At 41.2% G+C, this 20,804-nt stretch overlaps 1 protein-coding gene across 5 annotated transcripts in view; it reads right to left on the reverse strand.

The window, feature by feature from the left end:
- Positions 1–20,307, reverse strand: part of Mdm4 (MDM4 regulator of p53) — a 41,048-nt gene extending 20,741 nt beyond the window's left edge. For 2 of the 5 annotated variants that reach the window (XM_085841100.1, XM_021157298.2), the window contains exons 1-5: positions 20,185–20,307; positions 11,892–11,999; positions 6,099–6,173; positions 4,725–4,858; positions 2,737–2,792 (exon numbers count right to left, since the gene is read on the reverse strand). In XM_085841100.1, the coding sequence (XP_085697226.1) occupies positions 2,737–2,792; positions 4,725–4,858; positions 6,099–6,173; positions 11,892–11,969 (343 nt within the window). In that variant the 5' untranslated portion in view covers positions 11,970–11,999; positions 20,185–20,307. Of the gene's footprint in view, positions 1–2,736; positions 2,793–4,724; positions 4,859–6,098; positions 6,177–11,891; positions 12,000–20,184 lie in introns of those variants that run through there. The other 3 variants (XM_085841099.1, XM_021157290.2, XM_021157312.3) reach the window with 2 other exon arrangements.
- Positions 20,308–20,804: the final 497 nt, after the last annotated feature.

Here is a 20,804-nt window from a genome sequence, read left to right on the forward strand (position 1 = left end):
CCGGGAAATTATTTAGAAAGAACCACCTTCATTTTAACTAATGACCATTTTCTTTATCAAAACAGATAAGGATCTAAACCCACTTAAAAAGGTCAGAAGTTGTAAGTGTAGCATTTTTTTCATTTGTCCTTCCAAATAAAGCACATGCAATCCAATTTACTTTTAGGTCAAAAGAGACATCCAACTCTGAGCACTAACTATAAGAGCAAGTCAGAAGAGACAATCCAAACTCCTTGCAAAATTCCCTGTGAAACCCTGTATAACAATACACTTTTTAAAATTGTTTAAAAGTTCTTTGCAGGAATTTCCTAAGGCACTGTGATTTCATTACATATAGTCAGTGAGGGAATCTAGGTAAAGCACATTCTAAAACTCTTAGCACTTCTTCCTTTCTCTCTGAAACGGAGTAGCTAAGTAGTCTGAAACTTTACAGCCCCCATCTCTGCCTCCCAAGTAATTGACTGCAGGTGTTCACCATCATGTCAGGATTCTGTGTCTTTTAAGTACAAAATTTCTTCAGAATGACAAGTTAAATAAAAAGTAAAATGTTGTAAGAACTTAATACTCAGAGGGGAAAATGTGTGTCCAAAAACTTGAGAGGGTGAGCAGCTTGTGTTAGGAGTCCAGAAAGGTGAAGGCCACACGGAGTGTGGCTGGCTGTGCAATCATGGCCCGTGACCATGAGTCTTGTACTGGGCAAACCACTGACTGGACTGAAAAATACCAACAAAACCCTCTGCTTCTTTACCTCCAGGGCCGCCTCAGATGGCGGCTGGAAAGATGAACTGAACATATAATACACTACAGAGAAAGATATTTGCAAAAAAAGTACAAGAGGAAAATGTAAGAACTAGCTCTACTCACTCTAAATATTCAGAGGACATATCAGAAAACAAATTTAACAATATACAAAACAAAATTATGAAGTCCTTCAAGTATTTCACGCTATCAGAGACTTTCCAAAGAATATTTTAACTCACAAATGACTGAATTTCAGTAAAGCTGCCTCTCACAAAGCTCCCCATCTCAATGTCTTTCAGTGACATGAAAAGAGATTCAGGAAGAGCCTTTGCAGTCTGTTTACTTCTTCGAGCATGACCAAAGCCTAGCAAGGCAGTATTATTTGGACAGTGTTTCTCAAATCTGAGGGGAACAGAAGAGGACAGCTTCAGCAGAGAAGAGAAAGAGTGTCACACACATTTCAGTACCATCTCTACCCTGCCACTTTGGAAACCAGACTCCAAACAGCTAGTTTCCTCCTTATAACGAAGAAATTTAAAGCAGTACTTAAAAGGTCTGGGAAGGGTCAAATGAGCTTACAGATAACAGTTTATTGAGCCAAGTGTGGTGACTCATGCCTGAGATTCCAACATTCAGAAGGCTGCAAGAAGCAGGTATTTCCAAGTTTGAAGTTAGCCTGGAGTACATAGCAAGTTCCAAGCCAACCTGAACTACAATGTATGCCATAAGTAATACTACTAATAATACACTAATGTGTGTTTATATAAACAAAATTATTAAAGTTAAAATTTCTTGGGAGAACCTTTATAATAGATGGATCAGAGCAACACTGTCAAGAGCCCATATTGTGTGTGAAAGAGGGGCAGGCTTACATAACTAATATGAGACATACACGGAGATGGGGGGGGGGGGATTCAAAGCACCATCCATGAAGATCTGTCAGCACACATTTAAACTTGAATCTATTCACTCATTAAGAAACACAACCACAAGGATATGATCTGTCAATTCTAGAACACAGACAACCCTACAGGAAAAATTTTAATTACAAATCTTCAATAAATATGGTGAAAGCCAAAAGGAGTATCCTACACCACAGTAGAGTGGCCATAGTAAATTACTGATTATTTTAATAGCTGAAGTGGAGATTTTGAATGCTTCCAACATACAAAAAAGCTAAACTTGAGATGGCAGGTAGGTTAGTTTACCCTAATTTGATCACTGAAGAGTTTACATATAACAAAATATTCATATTCTCTCTCTCTCACACTCTCACTCTCACTCTCACTCTCTCTCACACACACAAACATACACACACACAGGGCAGGTTTAGGCTTTTTGGTTTTTGCAATAAACCCAATGCAATGTGTGGACTTTGGATCATCACCTGAACAAACCAAAAATAAAAAGTATTATTACTTATGAGTACAGTAATAATGTGGTTATGTTTGAAGGGAAAAAGTCCTTATCCAAGAGATTTTTTTAAATATATCAAGATGAAGCAGCTATATAGTACAATGTTTATAATTACTAAGCTTAATTAAGCTGGGCCTGCCAGCCTCCAGACCAGGAAAGATACCTACTAGGAAGACCGGGGAACCCACATATTCAAGGCCCACCTTTGCAACAGAGTGAATTCAAGGCCAGCATAGGCAACTTAGGAAGATATTCTCTCAAAATAGTAAACAAAAGGCTAGAAACATAGGTCAGTGGTGGAGTACATAAATACAAGGGCCTAGGTTCAACCCCTTGTGCTGCATAAAGAAAAAACCATTATATCTAGGATATAGACAGCTCTCCTCTCTAGCTTCAGTACGACTGAATTCATCAGTGAGCACTTACTTAATAATAATATCATGCTGTATGACAGACAGTTGTACGAACATCCCTCCAGTAATGTCACAGAAGCACTCCATTTCATCTTGACCCTGGTTCCCATTATTTGCTTCCTTAAATTCAAAGCTTCAATACCAACTGAAGAAACATAGAACGTACCTGTGTTAATAGAAGCTGATGTAACAAGATTCTTTCTTAGCATGTCATAGAGAGGGCTGTAAAAGAAATAATATATAAATACTTGTTGTTTTCCTAAATACACCTGCAGTATGATACTTTCCTACTTTCTCTTAGCTATACAGACGACTCATTTCCCCACAATTTTTTTTAAAAATAACTTAAACATTAAGGAGGAGCCAGGGGCAATAGTGCTTGCCTGAAACCCCAGCATTTGGAAGGATCAGTCTGAAAGATCAAGGTCAAGGTTATTCTTAGCAACTTACTGACTTGGAGCCTACCTTAGATTCAAATGTGAACCTATTTTAAAAAAACAAAGAGAAAGCCAGGCATGGTGGCATACACTTTTAATTGCAGTGATGGGGCCGGGGGGGGGGGGGGGGGGGGCTAATGGGTGAGGGCAGGTGGATCTCTGAGCTCAAGACCAGCCTGGTCTACAGAGCAAGTCCAGGACAGCCAGGGCTGGTTACACCAAGAAACCCTGTCTCATAAAAAAAAAAAAAAAAAAAAAAAAAAAAAAAAAGCCGGGCGTGGTGGCGCACGCCTTTAATCCCAGCACTCGGGAGGCAGAGGCAGGCGGATTTCTGAGTTCGAGGCCAGCCTGGTCTACAGAGTGAGTTCCAGGACAGCCAAGGCTATACAGAGAAACCCTGTCTCAAAAAACCAAAAAGTCTAGCCCCAGCTAACTAACTTGTCCTCAATAAAAATTTGATCAAATTTTATTTTATTAACTATTAGTAACCTAATTGGGAAGATTTTCTTTGAAGATTATTTTTTTTCTTCTAGATGTCAAGTTTTGCATTTTTTTTTATTGAAAAAACGAAAGCGTGACAGTAAGTTTTATCAATGTTAAGAGAAAATAAGCTCAGGCGGCTGGTGAGATGGCTCAGTGAATAAGAGCACTGACTGCTCTTCCGAAGGTTCTGAGTTCAAATCCCAGCAACCACATGGTGGCTCACTACCACCCATCATGAGATCTGATGCCCTCTTCTGGAGTGTCTGAAGACAGCTACAGTGTATTTATTTATAATAAATAAATCTTTGGGCCAGAGAGAGCAGGAACTGAGCGAGTGGAGTTGACCAGATGAGCAGCGCTGACTAGAGCAAGCAGAGGTCCTAAAATTCAATTCCCAACAACTACATGAAGGCTCACAACCATCTGTACAGCTACAGTGTACTCAGATACATAAAATAAATAAATCTAAGAAAGAAAGAAAGAAAGAAAGAAAGAAAGAAAGAAAGAAAGAAAGAAAGAAAGAAAGAAAGAAAGAAAAAAAGAAAGAAAGCAAGCTAGCTAGCTCAGAAAAAAGCAATCACTATATATAAAGGGCAGGGGCAACACGACAAGGTGACGGTGGGGTGGAAAGATGGATCAACTGAAGAGCATTGACTGTTCTTACAGGGAAACAACTAAGAGCGCACACATGGTGGCTTATGACCATATGCAACTTCAGTTCCAGGAGACCTGACACCCTTTTCTGGCCTCCTTGGGCACCAAGCATGTACCTGAGCAGACACATGCATGTAGGCAAAACACTCACACACGTGAATTAAAACTTTAAAAAAAAATTATACAGAACACCAGCTTGTGACCTAGTGACACGACTCCCTCCTGTTCAACCAGACGCCCCCCACCCATTAGCCCTCTAAAAACTGTCACAGCTCAGCTCACATTCTGCTTCCTCGAAGATCCTTTGACAGGATAAGTCCCAGCCATCCCCCACTTCATGTACTTCTCTCTATAGCTCTTACTGTCATGCTTTTTTACCATGTATGAAGATGATTACTATTCTGTATGTGCCATCAAATCAGACCGTCCACACTGCAAACCATTGTACTGTGCATATATCTCACTGGCTATACAACATATGTAGCCTTTAAAACACTTACTGGCTAAAGAAAAATAACCTCTACTGACTGAGTGAGCAGGTATAAGCACTCAAAGATACATAAACCCTCGCCCTTTTTACCTTGGATCTTTCACAGAAAAGCTCTGACATCCAAGTAGATCTCCCAAAAGATCTCCACCACAGTACACCATATGTTGCTCCTGTTGATCATAGAGCTGCTTCACCATTATATACTGGCCTAGATAGTGCATTACCTACATGAGAATAAAACACCATGAAATGATATGTCTGACTCCTACCAAAACCACAATTACCTGAGTGGTTGAGATATTTTGCTAGAGAAAGACATGCAAGACCACCAATATTTGGATGCTGACATAGTATATGCAATCCCCACAACGGATAGATGTTTCCTACACTAGGTCCATCCACTCATCCATCAACAGAGCCTGAGCTGACAATGAAAAAAGGCAGCAATTTCGTATTCTCCTGCAGTGTCCAATGTTTAATGGACCACTAGTCCTAATACAGAAACCAGAATCTAGGTCTCTCACAAAAACATAGTCTACCTGGCTTTTTCCTTTCAGGTTTCAAAAACTCACAACCCTAAACATGAAAAGTGCTCTTTTACACGTAGATGAAGCATGTCACAGAACCTTTATTAAATCATCTAGGCTGATATACTGTTTGACAATAGACCTGGATAAATTTTATGACAAACGGAGAGAGAATGAAAGGGAAAGGGAAGGAATTAGGGAGATACATCTACTGATATATTTTTAATGTTTCACTCTTTAATGCTTCATGCTTTATTCTTTATTTCCCTTCTACCCTCCCACCCTGACCCTGGAATGTTTCTTAAAAGTAGGTTAAAAGTACCAAACTTCTTAATCAATAGTTAAGTTCTTGTTAAATATCAAAAGCAAAAAAAAAAAAAAAAGGACATCTATAAACTCAGAGGTATTACTGATAGATGTGGCACTTCGAAGGAAAAAAGTCTGTAATTTTGTTTTCTGCTTAGGAAAAGGTGGGGCTCTCTATACCAAATGCAAATTGTTTGAGTACATTAACATTTGAATAATGTATTCCACTTAAAAAATTCAACATGCTGGTTTAAAAAGGAAAAAAGCTCCCAGATGTTAAGTTATTTAAATCCTTAAATATTCAAAATGACTCAGCGCTCCCAAGTACCTGACAAATGCACAGTGATAAAGTCACTTATCAGTTCCTTCCTGCATCAAGTCTTATAAGCTGGGACTTTTTTTAACCCACATATTTTTCTTTGTAACTCCCAGGTCAATGAATCTGTGGATGACCACATATATAGGAACTTCAAAAGGAAGTGTGGAGGAAACAGGAAACTCACAAGGCAGCCCTTACAAGATGAAAACTGTCAGTAGTACAACTTCCTTTCTTGGCCCTGACTCAGAACTGTGCATATGATAGCCTCTATTCAACTGTTCTTAAAACTGGGAACAGTCCCTGCCAGCTTACCTCTTTCATGGTGAATACTTCCCCCTGCGCACCTGCTGCATGCAAAATCTTCAAAAGCTGCAGTTTTGGCCGTACCTGCTATAAACATAAAACATTAAGACAGAATTTCCATGTACCTAAAGGGCCTGAACTTACTATGTAATAAAGGATGACCTTGAACTCTGGATCCTCCTGCACAAACCCAGCACAAAGCTATTTACATTTCAATTAGATTGGTTTCTGGGAGAAATGATGAAAGAAGAGATCTTCCAAAAAAAAAACAAACAAAAAAATGAAAACAAAACAAAACAAAAAAAAAAACTCTAGGAGACGCTTGCTGTCTTTCTGATAAATCTTTTACAGCAGGAAGTATATTCATACCTACAAGGATGACGATAATAAATAAATTTTTAAGGAAAATAGGTATTGGATTGAAAAACAGGATAATTAGAAACTCTGCATTTATGGTAGAAATAAATGGTATAACTGCTGGGGGGGAGGGGGGGACAACCTTGGCAGCCCTTAGAAAAATGGCTCAGTAGTTAAGAACACTGGCTGTTCTTACAGGGACCCAGATTTCAAGCCCTAACACTCACAAGGCACCTCCCAACTCTAACTCCAGTTCCAGGTTACTCTCTTCTGGTCTTGCTTGGCACCAGACACACCTGTGAGGCACAGACATACATGCATACAAAACACTCATACCCACAAAATATTTAGTTACATTCCAAGGTAGCTATTAAAAATCTGAAAGCTGGAGCTGGAAAGATGGCTCAGAGCTTAAGAGCACTGGCTATTCTTCCAGAGGTCCTGAATTCAATTCCCAGCAACCACATGGTGGCTCTTAACTCTCTATAAAGAGGTCTAGTGCCCTCTTCTGGCCTGCTGGCATACATGCAGGCATATAAGATATACATATAAATCTAAAAAAAGCAAAACAAAAGACAAACACCTGAAAGCTGGGGACATACTTTTAATCTCACTTTTTGGGGGGGAGTGGGGTGGGCATGCAGAAGCAAAAGGATCTCTTAAGTTTGAGGCCAGCCTGGTCTATACAGCAAATTCCAGTATAGCCAGAACTGACCCCATCTCTGGAAAAGAAAAGGAAAAAACCTGAAAAATAGGCCCAGACTAAATATTTGTATACTAATATTCTCAAATGGTCAAAGATGATGGCACTGAAACTCAGCAGGTTTCATAAGCAGCCTTTGTTGTGTACAGCCATCACTTCCCTGACTGTGGAGTTTGTGAGCTCTTTAGCCAATAATTGTGACTCTGGGTTTTTGTTTTTAGATATTTTTATTATAACCCTGAAATGAAAACTGAGGCACTAAGGAAAGAGCGAGTTACCTAGTTACTGCTCTGCTGGACTTTGCCAGCCACAGGAACCTGACTGACCTTATCATAGATATACACTTTGTGATATTTGCCCCCAATACTTTCCTATCTTGTATTTTTATTTATAATGTTCTGTTTTTCATACTATTCATTACTCATTTTTGTATGCTGCTTGAAATTGATCTTAGAACCTCACACATCCTAGGCAAGTAGCCTACTACCTCTCAGCTCCCTTACACATAATGTACCATTTCTATGTGTCAGCTTATTAACTATTAAACCAAGGAACAGAAAACACTGATCTGCATCTGTAAAAAGTCTGGATTTTTCCCCCTTTCCCACTCTTCATTTTAGCAGCTCTGAGGATCTATCTATTCCTGAGGCCTGCACATCCAAGGCAAGTGAGTACTCTGGGGCTCAGCTCACCCCTACTCCTGCTATAAATGGAATATGACCATGCCCATAAGTTTACATTTTTTAGGGCTACAGTACCAAAGGGTTAAGACACAAACTCTACGGCCTGCAAAGCCTAACAATGTGTGTTCTCTGGCCCTATACATTAAGTCTGTTGACTCCTACCCTAAACTTCAAAGAGCTCATACTTTTAGTTGAAAGCTGGGTAGTGGTTCACAACTGTAATCACAGCACTTGGGAGAGCCAAGTTCATCTGAAACTTGCTATGTAGACCAGTCTGTCTTTTAAAAAAAAAAGTATCCTACTTGAAGGGTCATTATGCATATATTTTTTCAGACTTTGAACAACCTACCGGGAATATTAAAGAAAGTGGAGCAGCTGGGAGGTGGGGAGATGGCTCAGTCAATACAGCATTTGCTGTACAAGCGTGAAGACCTGAATTCATTCAGATTTCCAGCATGTACAGAGAAAGCCATGTGGTAGCAGAAATCTATAGTCCAAGCAATGGGAAGGATGTAACAAAGGGACCCTCCTGGAACTCACTGGCCAATCTAGTTCAATCAGTGAGCTATAAATAATAATTATAATATGTAATTTGTAATTTATAATATAATACAGTATTATAATCATAATAATACATAATATAAATAGTAATATACAATTATAGATTTAATAACTGACCCTGTCTCAAAAGTAAGGCAAAAAAAAAAAATATATATATATATAGGGCTGGTGAGATGGCTCAGTGGGTAAGAGCACCCGACTGCTCTTCCGAAGGTCCAGAGTTCAAATCCCAGCAACCACATGGTGGCTCACAACCATCCGTAACGAGATCTGGTGCCCTCTTCTGGAGTGTCTGAAGACAGCTACAGTGTACTTACATATAATAAATAAATAAATCTTTAAAAAAAAAAAAGTAAGGCAGAGCACAACTGAGGAAGACAAGCCATTTTAACTTCTGGTCTTCACAGACACATGAACAATTATATCACACACACACACACACATGCAGGAGGAAGGGGTGTCAAGTAGCTGAGAGTAGTTAATCCATATATATTATGATATGTGTGTGTATGTGTGTGTATGTGTGTGTGTGTATAAGGTTGTCCTTAAATTCACTCTGTAGCCCGAGCAAGTTTTGAACTTTTGATTCTCCTGCTTGAGGAATCCAAGTAGTTGGAATAATAGGACCTTACCATCAGATCCTTCAATAAAGACATTTTGAGGCTACTGCCTCCCATCTTCCCTAATGCTTTAGCTATAAGGATGGTGGTAGTAAGAATGAAAAAGACCCAGTCCTCTTTAGTAATTCTCTGCTTCCTATAATTTAGACATGTAATTAAACTCTTCAGGTGGAGAAGAAGCTATGAAATTCCATTGTAATCTATCTGTACTGACCAGAAAACAGTGCCAATTAAGGGAAAGTAGCCATCTCAACCATGAGCTGGCAGTGGAAGGAAGAAATGAACAAAGGCACCGGGCGTGGTGGCGCACGCCTTTAATCCCAGCACTCCGGATGCAGAGGCAGGCGGATTTCTGAGTTCGAGGCCAGCCTGGTCTACAGAGTGAGTTCCAGGACAGCCAGGGCTACAGAGGAAAAAAAACCATAAAAACATAAAAACAAAACAAACAAACAAAAAAAGGGCTGGAGAGATGGCTCAGTGGTTAAGAGCACTGACTGCTCTTCCAAAGGTCCTGAGTTCAATTCCCAACAACAACATGGTGGCTCACAGCCATCTGTACTGACATCTGATGCCCTCTTCTGGTGTGTCTGAAGACAGCTACAGTGTACTCATATAAATAAAACAAATCCTTTTTTAAAAAAGAAAGAAAGAAAAGAAATGAACAAAGGCGCTACAACTGTGAAATGATAGTACAGGGGTTCCACTCCTCAGAACACATCCTAGGCATATGCCTAACTCCAACAGCAAACTAAACTGCCTCCAGATGAGAAAGTTCTACAGCAACTTCCTACGAATCTAAGTAATAAAGGTTCTTCTATATCGGGAAACCTTTATTGTTACAAAAAAACAAAATTGGGTGGCTGGGGATATAACTCCATGGTAGAGCACCTGCCTAGCATGCACGAGGCCTAAATGTAATCCTGAGCATAGAGATAAGCAAAAAGTCAGAAACAAAATGTAAGGCATGGGACCAGCTTAAATTATAAGCCCTATCACTGACATAAAAGATAAACCAGGCTGATGAGTCTCATATACAAATTTGTATGGATAGAATAAACAGTAGATGTTGTCTTCTAGGAGAGTCAGTCTGAGAGTTTGGCAGAGTCAGTAACTTCATAACACACTATTATTATGATTATAGAACTGGAAATTCTATTTCTGAGATAGCTTCAAAACCTTCCTTGCAGGGCGGTGGTGCCACAACTTTTTTTTTTTTTTTTTTTGGTACAGATTTATTTATTATATGTAAGTACACTGTAGCTGTCTTCAGACTCCAGAAGACACAGATCCCATTACGAGCTACCATGTGGTTGCTGGAATTTGAACTCAGGACCTTCAGAAGATCAGTTAATGCTCTTAACCACTGAGCCACCTTGCCAGCGCCGCCACCCCGACCCCCAGGGGCCACAACCTTTAATCCCAGCACTTGGGAGGCAGAGGCAGGCAGATTTCTGAGTTTGAGGCCAGCCTGGTCTACAGAGTGAGTTCCAAGACAGCCAGGGCTATACAGAGAAACGCTGTCTCGGGAAAAAAACAAAAACAAAAACACCTTCCTCATTCTATTATGCAGGAAGCAGACAGATGCAGGTACTGGAATATGTCTCCCTTTCCCTGTCTCACTATCAACAAGACAGATGAGCTAGAGCTTTTCTAACCCCACAGTTTATTTCATGCTACATTAATTTCTATTCCAATCACTTATCTCAACGTCATCATTTCCCAACAATCAGGAGGCCCAGACTGTGATCTACTACACTCCACTAAGCTGGTCCCTATAGCATGCCTATAGTATACAATTTTGTTATTTATTTTTGTTTTAAGACAGGGTCTCTCCACTATGTAGCTCAGGCTGGCCTCAAACTCACAAGAGATCTACCTGCCTCTGCCTCCTAAGTGCTAGAATTATAAAAACTTGCATATACCAAGTCCATATAGCACAGTTTTGTTATTATATTGTATATTATCAAATTTGTATTGCTTTTAAAGCTTCTTCAATGTCAAGAACTCCATCATTCTAAAGTTTCACAAATATTTTTTCTATTTTCTTCCAACATCTTGACTTTTTACATTTAAATCCTTCATCTACCTGGAATATGTGTTTTCCAGAGACATGTTATCATCACAAAATTAGTTTATAAAATTAATTTATACTGCATCTTTTCCTCACCAATTCCAAATCGTACTTTCAACATATATATTAAGGAACAAACATGAAAAAATATTTCTGAAACACAAAAATATAATAATTTTAAAAATCTATTAAAGGAAAAAGTCTGGAGATGGAGAGAGCACTCAGTGGTTAAATAAAGACACTTGTTGCTCTTCCACAGGACCTGGGTTTGAATCCCAGCAGCCACACAATAACTCACAATGATCTGTAATTCTGATCCCAGGGCATCCAGTGCACTGTCTGTGAATTACATGCATGTGGTACCCTTAGAAGCCAGAAGAGGACACTGGATGCCCTGGGATCAGAATTACAGATCATTGTGGTCTACAAAGGAAGTTCCAGGTCAGCCAGGACTAACACAGACTCTGTCTGTGTCTTTCTCTCTCAGAGCTCCAGAATAAACTAACTACAACCACGTGAAACAAAAAATGAACTTAGATAACCTGGCCCCAAATTCTCTACTACCTACCTCTAACCTAAAACGTGCCTAGTCTAACAAACTATAAGAATTAACTGACAAGCAGAAGGGCACAAACAGTGACAACACAGATCAACTTTGACCATTTCAAGCAGTCTGTAACTTTCAAATAGGTAATACGAAATTTACATCACCACTTCTGCTTTAAGCAAACCCTAATCAGTAAACTCTGCGATATGCCACAATTCAATTTAAAATATCTAAAGAGTGAGATGTCTGGTAGCAATTACCTGACTAATTTGTTCCGAAGAAATTCTGCAAGCACTGTCAGATGCTGAACACTGGGCCGAGGTGGAATGTGATGTCATTTTGGCAGTGAAGACTCCACACTTAGCAAACTAAAAGGGAAAAACATATATAAAATTGTAAAGTAGAATTTTAAAGAATTTTGTCTTTAGCATTAGAGCTGGGGGTCTAGAGAGATGGCTCATCAGTTAAGAGCACTGGCTACTCTTTCAGAGTACCTAGTAAGTTCAATTCCCAGCACCCACACTGCAGCTCACAACTGTCTGTAATTCCAGATTCTAGGGGATCTGACACTCTCAGACATGCAGGCAAAAGACAATACACATAAAGTAAAAATCAATTTAAAAGGAAAAACAAACAAGCCGGGCATGGTGGCACACACCCTGAATACCGGTACCCAGGAGGCAGAGGCAAGGGGATCTTTGAGTTCAAGAGCAACCTGTTCTACACAGCAAGTTCAAGGACACCCAGAACCTATATAGAGAACTTGTCTCCTAAACAGAATAAAAAAACAGACAAAACTGCCAACATTTTTTTTATCTGATACACACACACACACACACACACACACACCTGCATAAATGCAAAATACTCACACTGAACTGAAATTCTCAATTCTCAAATCCAGCACAAAAGCTAAAAACTAAACCACCAAGTGTCCCTCAGGTGAATCCTGAAAGAGACAGGTTTGGACATGTTCCACTCCAATGCTGATGCTAATGAATACATTGTTCCTAGCTAGTTGCAAGTCAAATTTACATCACTGCTTCCCTATTAGCAATAAGGTAGACTTACTGAGCAGAGTGATTAAGATAAGAGCTAGGAGACACCCACAGCTGGAAAATCACCAAGTTTCTAAGACCACAGACCAACAAGCCTGGACAAGAAACCCCAGGAAAGTGAGTGTCAAAGTTTGCCTGGTAATTGTGGTAGGACACACTGGCAATCTCAGAACTTATAAAGCAGGAGGCTTGTCATAAGTTCAAGGCCAGCCTGAGGTTCATGGTAAGACCCTCTCTCTCAAAACAAGTCTCTAAAAATACATTTCTACAGCTGGGCAGTGGTGGCGCACTCCTTTAATCCCAGCACTTGGGAGACAGAGGCAGGTGAATTTTTGAGTTCAAGGCCAGCCTGGTCTACAGAGTGAGTTCCAGGACAGCCAGGGCTACACAGAGAAACCCTATCTCAGAAAAAACAAAAACAAAAAAAACAAAGCAACAACAACAACAAAAATTTCTGCTATCACATACTGGAACTTTGAAATGTATAAAAATCTGCAAAGAATGACCACTGCTACTGCATAGGACCATGAAGGGTAGGGTAGTCACAATGGCCTATAATTCAGCTCCAAAAATCTTTTCATCATCTCAAATATAGTTTCATTCCCTTGTTTTCTTCAAAGTGGAGTTCTGAGAAATATATAATTGGCTTACTTGCTTAAAAAAAGGAAAAAGAGCATTGTATGTAATTTGAGAGATAACTGTTTGACTGCATTTACTTAATTCTTCTCTTACTGGGAGGGATGAGATAGGGTGATTCCATGACAGGCTTCACAGTAACAGTTACTGAGACTAAGCCTAAATCTGTTTCCAAGAACTAGACAGGTCCAGACAAGCCCAGACAAGTCAGTTACTGAAAAAACCCCAGGCTTAAGACAGCTAGTCAGAAGCTGCCCCACCACAGCCTGAGGCAAGCACAATGGGTCAAGTTTCCAACCCTACACTCCAGAAATGCTTCTAGAACTTCTGGAAGAGATGGACCCAACAGGTCAAAATAGTGGTCACCTACCCCAGAATTCCCCTAATGTGCTTTAAATTGGGCCTGCAAGCTAACTTTGGGGGTCTATCTTGGTTAGTGGGGAGACCTCAGCATGCTGGACTTCTAAAGAATAAAGCACTGTGTTTACATAGCCGGGGTCATGTTTGGAAACTCTGAGGTTTCCAAAGCCAGGGGCAGGACCTCTGCCTGCCACCTAAGGAGCAGGCTCTAAAGCTTGTAGCTACTTCTGCACAATGCCTGCCTATGTGCTACCATGCTCCCCTCCAAGATAATGGACTAAGCCTCTGAAACTATAAGCAAGCCCCCAAGTAAGTGTTTTCCTTTATAAGAGCTGCTTTGGTTATGGTGTTTCTTCACAGAAACAGAACACTAAGTGTCCCAACCTCCTGGAGTTACAGGTAGTTGTAACATAGATGCTCAGATCTAAACTCTGGTCCTTCAAAATTTAAAAGCAGTAAGCAGTCTAAACTTCTCAGCCATCTCTCCAGTCCCTGATCTACTTTCAGTATAATTTCATTTAAAAAAAAAATCAATATAAGAATTTTAAAATGTTTTCTTCTTGATGTTCACTTTTTTTTGTTTCTGTTTTCAGGCAGGGGGGTAGGAGTCCTTACTCTGCAGCTTATGTCCTTGAACTGACTACAAAATCAGCTTGACTACTTTCTAAGGGTTAAGACTACAGGAATGTACCACCACTCCTGGCTTTGGGTTTTTTGTTGTTGTTGTTGGTTTTTGTTGTTGGTTTTTTTTTTTTTTGGTTTTTTTTTTTTTGAGACAGGGTTTCTCTGTATAGCCCTGGCTGTCCTGGAACTCACTTTGTAGACCAGGCTGGCCTCAAACTCAGAAATCCACCTGCCTCTGCCTCCCGAGTGCTGGGATTAAAGGCGTGCGCCACCACACCCGGCTGGGGATTTTTATAGAACCTCAAAATGCTAAAAAAAAGTATATAGAAGAGTTAAGAGGCTAAGAATGCAAGTCCCTTCCAAAAGAACAAGGAGGGAAGGACTTGGCCTTCTAGATAGCCAAACTTCTAAAAGAGCCCACTCAAGGAGCTGGAGAGATGGTTCAAAAAAGAAGAGCACTTGCTGCTCTTGCAGATGACCTAAGCTCCGTTGCCAGCACCCACATGGCAGCTAATAACCATCTGTAACCCCAGTTCCAGAGGACCTGATGCCTTCTTCTGGCCTCTGTGGGCACTGCTTACACACAATACACATACACACAATACATGCAGGCAAAACTCCCATACACATACAATAAAAATAAGTAAATCGGGCTGGAGAGATGGCTCAGTGGTTAAGAGCACTGACTGCTATTCCGAAGGTACTGAGTTCAAATCCCAGCAACCACATGGTGGCTCACACCCATCCAAAATGAGATCTGATGCCCTCTTCTGGGGTGTTCTGAAGACAGCTACAGTGTACTTACACATAATAAATAATTAAAAATAAATAAATAAATAAATAAGTAAATCTCTCTTTTTTTTTTTTTTGGTTTTTCGAGACAGGGTTTCTCTGTGTAGCCCAGCTGTCCTGGAACTCACTCTGTAGACCAGGCTGGCCTCGAACTCAGAGATCCGCCTGCCTCTGCCTCCCAAGTGCTGGGATTAAAGGCGTGCGCCACCACGCCCGGCTGATCTCTCTCTTTTTTAATTTATTATCTTTAAGTACACTGTAGCTGTCTTCAGACAGAAGAGGGTGCCAGATCTCATTATGGATGGTTGCGAGCCACCATGTGGTTGATGGGATTTGAACTCAGGACCTTCAGAACCGCTGAGCCATTTCACCAGCCCCAATAAATCTCCTTTTAAAAGTCTAGTTGGGGACGAGGGGGGGGGCAAAAAAAAAAATTCTAGTTGTGATGGCAAAAAAAAAAAAGTAAATAAAATATATAGGATAAAATAAAGAACTAGAAACACAAATTGAAAATTCAGTGTTTCACAAGTGGTTGTCAGTTATGAAATGAATGTATGTTCAATAAAATTAACTAGAAAAACATAAGTTAAATGAAATAAAATTGTTCCCTGAGACAGGTGGTATAGTGCCACACACCTTTAATCCCAGCATTTAGGAGGCAGAGGTAGACAGAGGAGTTTGAGGCCAGCCTGGTCTACAGAAAAAGTTCCAGGACAGCCAGGGTTACACGGAGAAACTCCAGGGGTGAGAGGAGGGAGTAGAGGGAGGGGGAGTTCCCTGAAGAAGAAAGGGGCTGGGGAGTAGTTAAGACTTGCACAAGGAGCTGGGGAGATGGCTCAGTGGTTAAGAACACTGACTGCTCTTCCAGAGGTCCTGAGTTCAATTCCCAGCAACCACATGGTGGCTCACAACCATCTGTAATGAGATCTGATACCCTCTTCTGGTGTCTGAAGACAGCGATGGAGTACTCAGATATATAAAATAAATAATAAAAAAATAAATCTTTAAAAAAAAAAAAGACTTATACAAGGACTGAAGTTCAGAACCACCCCACCCAGACACTCAGCTGCTGTGTCTAACAAATGCTCGTAAAATTCATATTGGTTAAGTCAGGCTCTTTTGAAAATATCTTACACACTCTTATTGCTTGCCCCTAGATTAGTCATTCATTTCAGAATTTAATCAAAGATGTGTATGTCTTATGTTGTACTGGCTTGACATTTGTTTTTTAGTGGTTATGATATAAGGATCCTTTGCATCTTAAGGAATTCTGTCTTAAAGCATATTTAGCCTGGCGTGGTGGCACACGCCTTTAATCCCAGCACTCGGGAGGCAGAGGCAGGTGGATTTCTGAGTTCCAGGACAGCCAGGGCTACACAGAGAAACCCTGTCTCGAAAAACAAACAAACAAACAAACAAAAGTATATTTAATCATATATTGATATGATCATACCAACTTGCTTTTTGTTATTATTTCCAGGTATGTCTTTTCTCAATCTTTTACTTCCAATGTTTGCATGTACTAGGAACTTTTAGCATACCTCTTGCATATATTTGACTTTGGTATTTCTTTTAAAAAGACATCAGAGATATGCACAAAACGTTACTTCTAGCACTCCAGAAGCAGAGGTAAGAGGAGGATCTCTGTGAGCTCAAGCCTAACTTGATCTACCAAGCCTTCAGAACGGATTAGCAAGACTGTCTCAAAATAAATATAATTTTTAAATGCAAAGGCCGGAAAGTTAACTCAGCAGTTAAGAACATTTGCTGTTCTTAGAGAGGTCCTAGGTTTGGTTCCCAGCTAACAACCCTCTATAAATCCAGTGCTGGCCTCTAAGGGTACTAGGTGCACACATGGCACACAGAGAGACATATAAACCACAGACGACAGACAGTGTCTTTAAAATAGAAGGGGAAAAAAAAAAAGGCCCAACCAGTCCCCCTCTACCCCTACATCACTGCTCAGATCTTTTCTCAGGGAAAAGTAGTTTATGGTAGGGATTTGGCAAGACCTAAAGAGTAAGAGGTAAGAAAAACAGAGAGACTACAAATCAGTCATCATCTGACTGACTGAGGGTTTTTTCTCAACTCTTGCCAGCATGGGTTTCTGCAATGACCTTAGACGTATCTGAAAGGCTAGCCTTGGTACCATAAGGATCCCAGCGAGATGGGGTCAGCTGGTAGAGTCTCGAAGCCAAACCTGACAATACCCAGGACCCATAAGTAGGAAGGAGAACTGACTTCCAACAGTTGCCCTCTTAACCACTACAAGCACATACAAAACAAATAATAAAATATTATAAAAATATAGAAAGCTTTTGATCCCAGCACTCGGGAAGTAAAGGCAGACAGATCTCTGAGTTCAAGGCCAGACAGGACCACATAGTGAAACCCTGACTCAAAAAGGGAAAAAAAAAAGGGGGGGGGGGTATGGATAGCTTTTTTATTCCAGCACGAAGGAGGCAAGAAAGGTGGGCTGATCTCTTTTGAGTTCAAGACCAGCTGAGGTTACATAGCTAAACCCTCTCCCAAAATAAAGTCTAGTAAAAAATCAAACAAAAATGTCTTCATATAATATTACTGTGTTTTTAAAGAAACCCAATTTCTCACTGCAGGCCCCCCAGAAGCACACCTCTTTCAACAAGACCCTATCTCTTAATCCTTCCCAAACAGTTCCACCAGCTAGGGATCAAGCATTCAAACCTATGACCCATTATCATTAAAACCACCACAGTGTGTATTAATGACTGCTAAGAGGGTTGTATTTACCCTTACACTTGAAGGTTTAAGGTGAACCAGGACATGGGGGTGCTTCAGATTGTCTAAAGAATAACCTACAAGCCGGGTGGTGGTGCACGCCTTTAATCCCAGCACTTGGGAGGCAGAGGCAGGCGGATTTCTGAGTTCGAGGCCAGCCTGGTTGGTCTACAGAGTGAGTCCAGGACAGCCAGGGCCAGGGCTATTCAGAGAAACCCTGTCTCGAAAAACCAAAAAAAAAAAAAAAAAAAAAGAATAACCTGTACATACAACCAATGAGGACCCAGCTAAAGAAAGTGTATCTGACAACCACTCTGGAAATCAGTTTGGCAGTTCCTCAGAAAATTGGACATAGTTAATACCGGAAGATCCAGCAATACCTCTCCTGGGCATATACCCAGAAGATGTCCCAACCGGTAAGAAGGACACATGCTCCACTATGTTCATAGCAGCCTTATTTATAATAGCCAGAAGCTGGAAAGAACCTAGATGTCCCTCAACGGAGGAACGAATACAGAAAATGTGGTACATTTACACAATGGAGTACTACGCAGCTATTAAAAACAATGAATTTATGAAATTCTTAAGACAAATGGATGGATCTGGAGGATATCATCCTGAGTGAGGTAACCCATTCACAAAACAACACACATGGTATGCACTCACTGATAAGTGGATATTAGCCCAGATAATCAGAATACCCAAGACACAATTTGCAAAACACATGAAACTCAAGAAGAAAGACCAAGGTGTGGATACTTCGATCCTTCTTAGAAGGGGGAACAAAATACCCATGGAAGGAGTTACAGAGACAAAGTTCGGAGCAGAGACTGAAGGAAGGACCATCCAGAGACTGCTCCACCTGGAGATCCATCCCATAAACCACCACCAAACCCAGACACTATTGCATATGCCAGCAAGATTTTGCTGACAGGAGCCTGATAGAGCTGTCTCCTGAGAGGCTCTGCCAGTGCCTGGCAAATACAGAAGTGGATGCTCACAGCCATCCATTGGACAGAGTACAGGGTCCCCAAGGAAGAAGCTAGAGAAAGGACTGAAGGAGCTGGAGGGGTTTACAGTACCAAAGGAGGAACAACAATATGAACTAACCAGTACCTCCAGAGCTCCCTGGGACTAAACCACAAATCAAAGAAAACACATGGTGGGACTTGTGTCTCTAGCTGTATATGTAGCAGAGGATGCCCTAGTCAGTCATTAACTGGAGGAGAGGGCCTTGGTCCTGTGAAGGTTCTTTTCCCCAGTATAGGGGAATGCCAGGGCCAGGAAGCAGGAGTGGGTGGACTAGTGAGCAGAGGGAGGGAGAGGGGATAGGGAATTTTCGGAGAGGAAACTAGGAAAGGTAAATAAAGAAAATAGCTTAAAAAAAAAAAAAAAAAAAAAAAACAGGAATTGTTTGTGGTCTTGACCAGTACAGTAAAATAATACTGAAAGTAATACTTTGGAGCTAAAAAAAACTTTTTTCCTAGCAGAAATGTATGAAGGAGGAGACTAAACTTGAATAGATATGCAGCAACTGACAGTATTATTAAACGTTTCAAATATCTTTGACAGACACATGTCGTGCCTGTCATTAGGTAGAGGTTCCTAACCCACAAAGACCTTTCTTGAGTAGGACAAGACAGGCATTGTTTTATCCAGATGTGTCATAATAAGAGTGGGGTCAAAATCTGGGGATGTACAAGCATCATTGGGAGGTATGCTAATTAAAGTTCATATTCGTGGTCCGGGCGAGGTAGAGGAGCAAGCTGTTTTGGAGGCAGGGGCAGATGACTTTGAGTTTGAGGTCAGCCTAGTCTATACAGCAAGCTCCGGGTTGGCCACAGTGAGATTCTGTCTCAATAGTAATAATAACAACATATTCGTGGAGGATATTTTTTAAAAAATTTTAAATGCCCCAGGTCCGTATGAAGACCGCAAACAAGTACCTTTCACACACTAAAGCAGACAATTTGCAGCCCTAGAAATTATTTAAGTCTTAAGTCATGTCAATGACACTCTCCAGGTCTCTCTCCACGACTCCTTTCCTTCAATGTGCCTCACCCACCGCTCAAAGTGGAAATGCAAATAAAAGAGCAACCCCTTCACTTCGCTTTCAGTCAGTAACTGTGGACTCCGTTTCGCCACACTCCATTTTCCTCCACCCCTGGGTCGAAGCGCCACCCTTCCCCCACAGCCCCTTCCGCGGCCCCGCGGACCACGCCGCCCTCAGCTCCCCAGCCTCCTCCCGCCCGGTTCCCAGCTCCGAGGCCTCCGGGCCTTCTGTCCGCTCCCCCGGCCCCCCGCGGGCCAGACCCCACCGTCACACCTTACGGCCGCTCCATGAGTCGCTCCCCCTCCTAGCTGGGGGAGGGGTGGCAGCCGGAGACCCTAAGGCCTGCACTGCATTTTGAAACTGCGAGCAACGGCAGCACCACTTCCGGCCTCTCAAACCCAGCGTTCCCAAGAGCTTCCGGGGAGGCCGGGGGAACCATAGAGCGGACCCTGGAGGACTAGAGAGCTAGAAAGCCTGAAGAATCTACCATCGAGTACACGCTAGTCCGGGAAGAGAGCCTCCCGACCTCCGAGGTCCGCCAGAGATAGTTTTCTATTTTACTATTGAGACAGGGATTCTCTGTGTAGCTCTAGCTGTCCTGGAACTATGTATACCAGACTGCCTCCCGAGTGCTGAGATTTAAGGCTTGCCCCATCATACCTTGCTTGCATAAAGAGGTTTTGAAAGAATAGGATTTTCTTCAAGCTCTGTACGTGCCATTTGTTTTTTGAGACAGGGTCTATTTATCCCTGGTTGTCCTCAAACTTTATTCAGAAAGTTGTGCCTCTATTACCCCGTGCTTTGAAGGCAACTTCCATATTCCATCCCTAGTCTTCTCATTTCCCTACAAGCTAACCCTTCCTGATCCTTTGACTACTTTTTTTTTTTTTTTT

This window comes from Mus caroli, unplaced genomic scaffold (genome assembly GCF_978045245.1).
Source record: "Mus caroli unplaced genomic scaffold, Mus_caroli_1 scaffold_1, whole genome shotgun sequence".
Classification (NCBI taxonomy): Eukaryota; Metazoa; Chordata; class Mammalia; order Rodentia; family Muridae; genus Mus; species Mus caroli.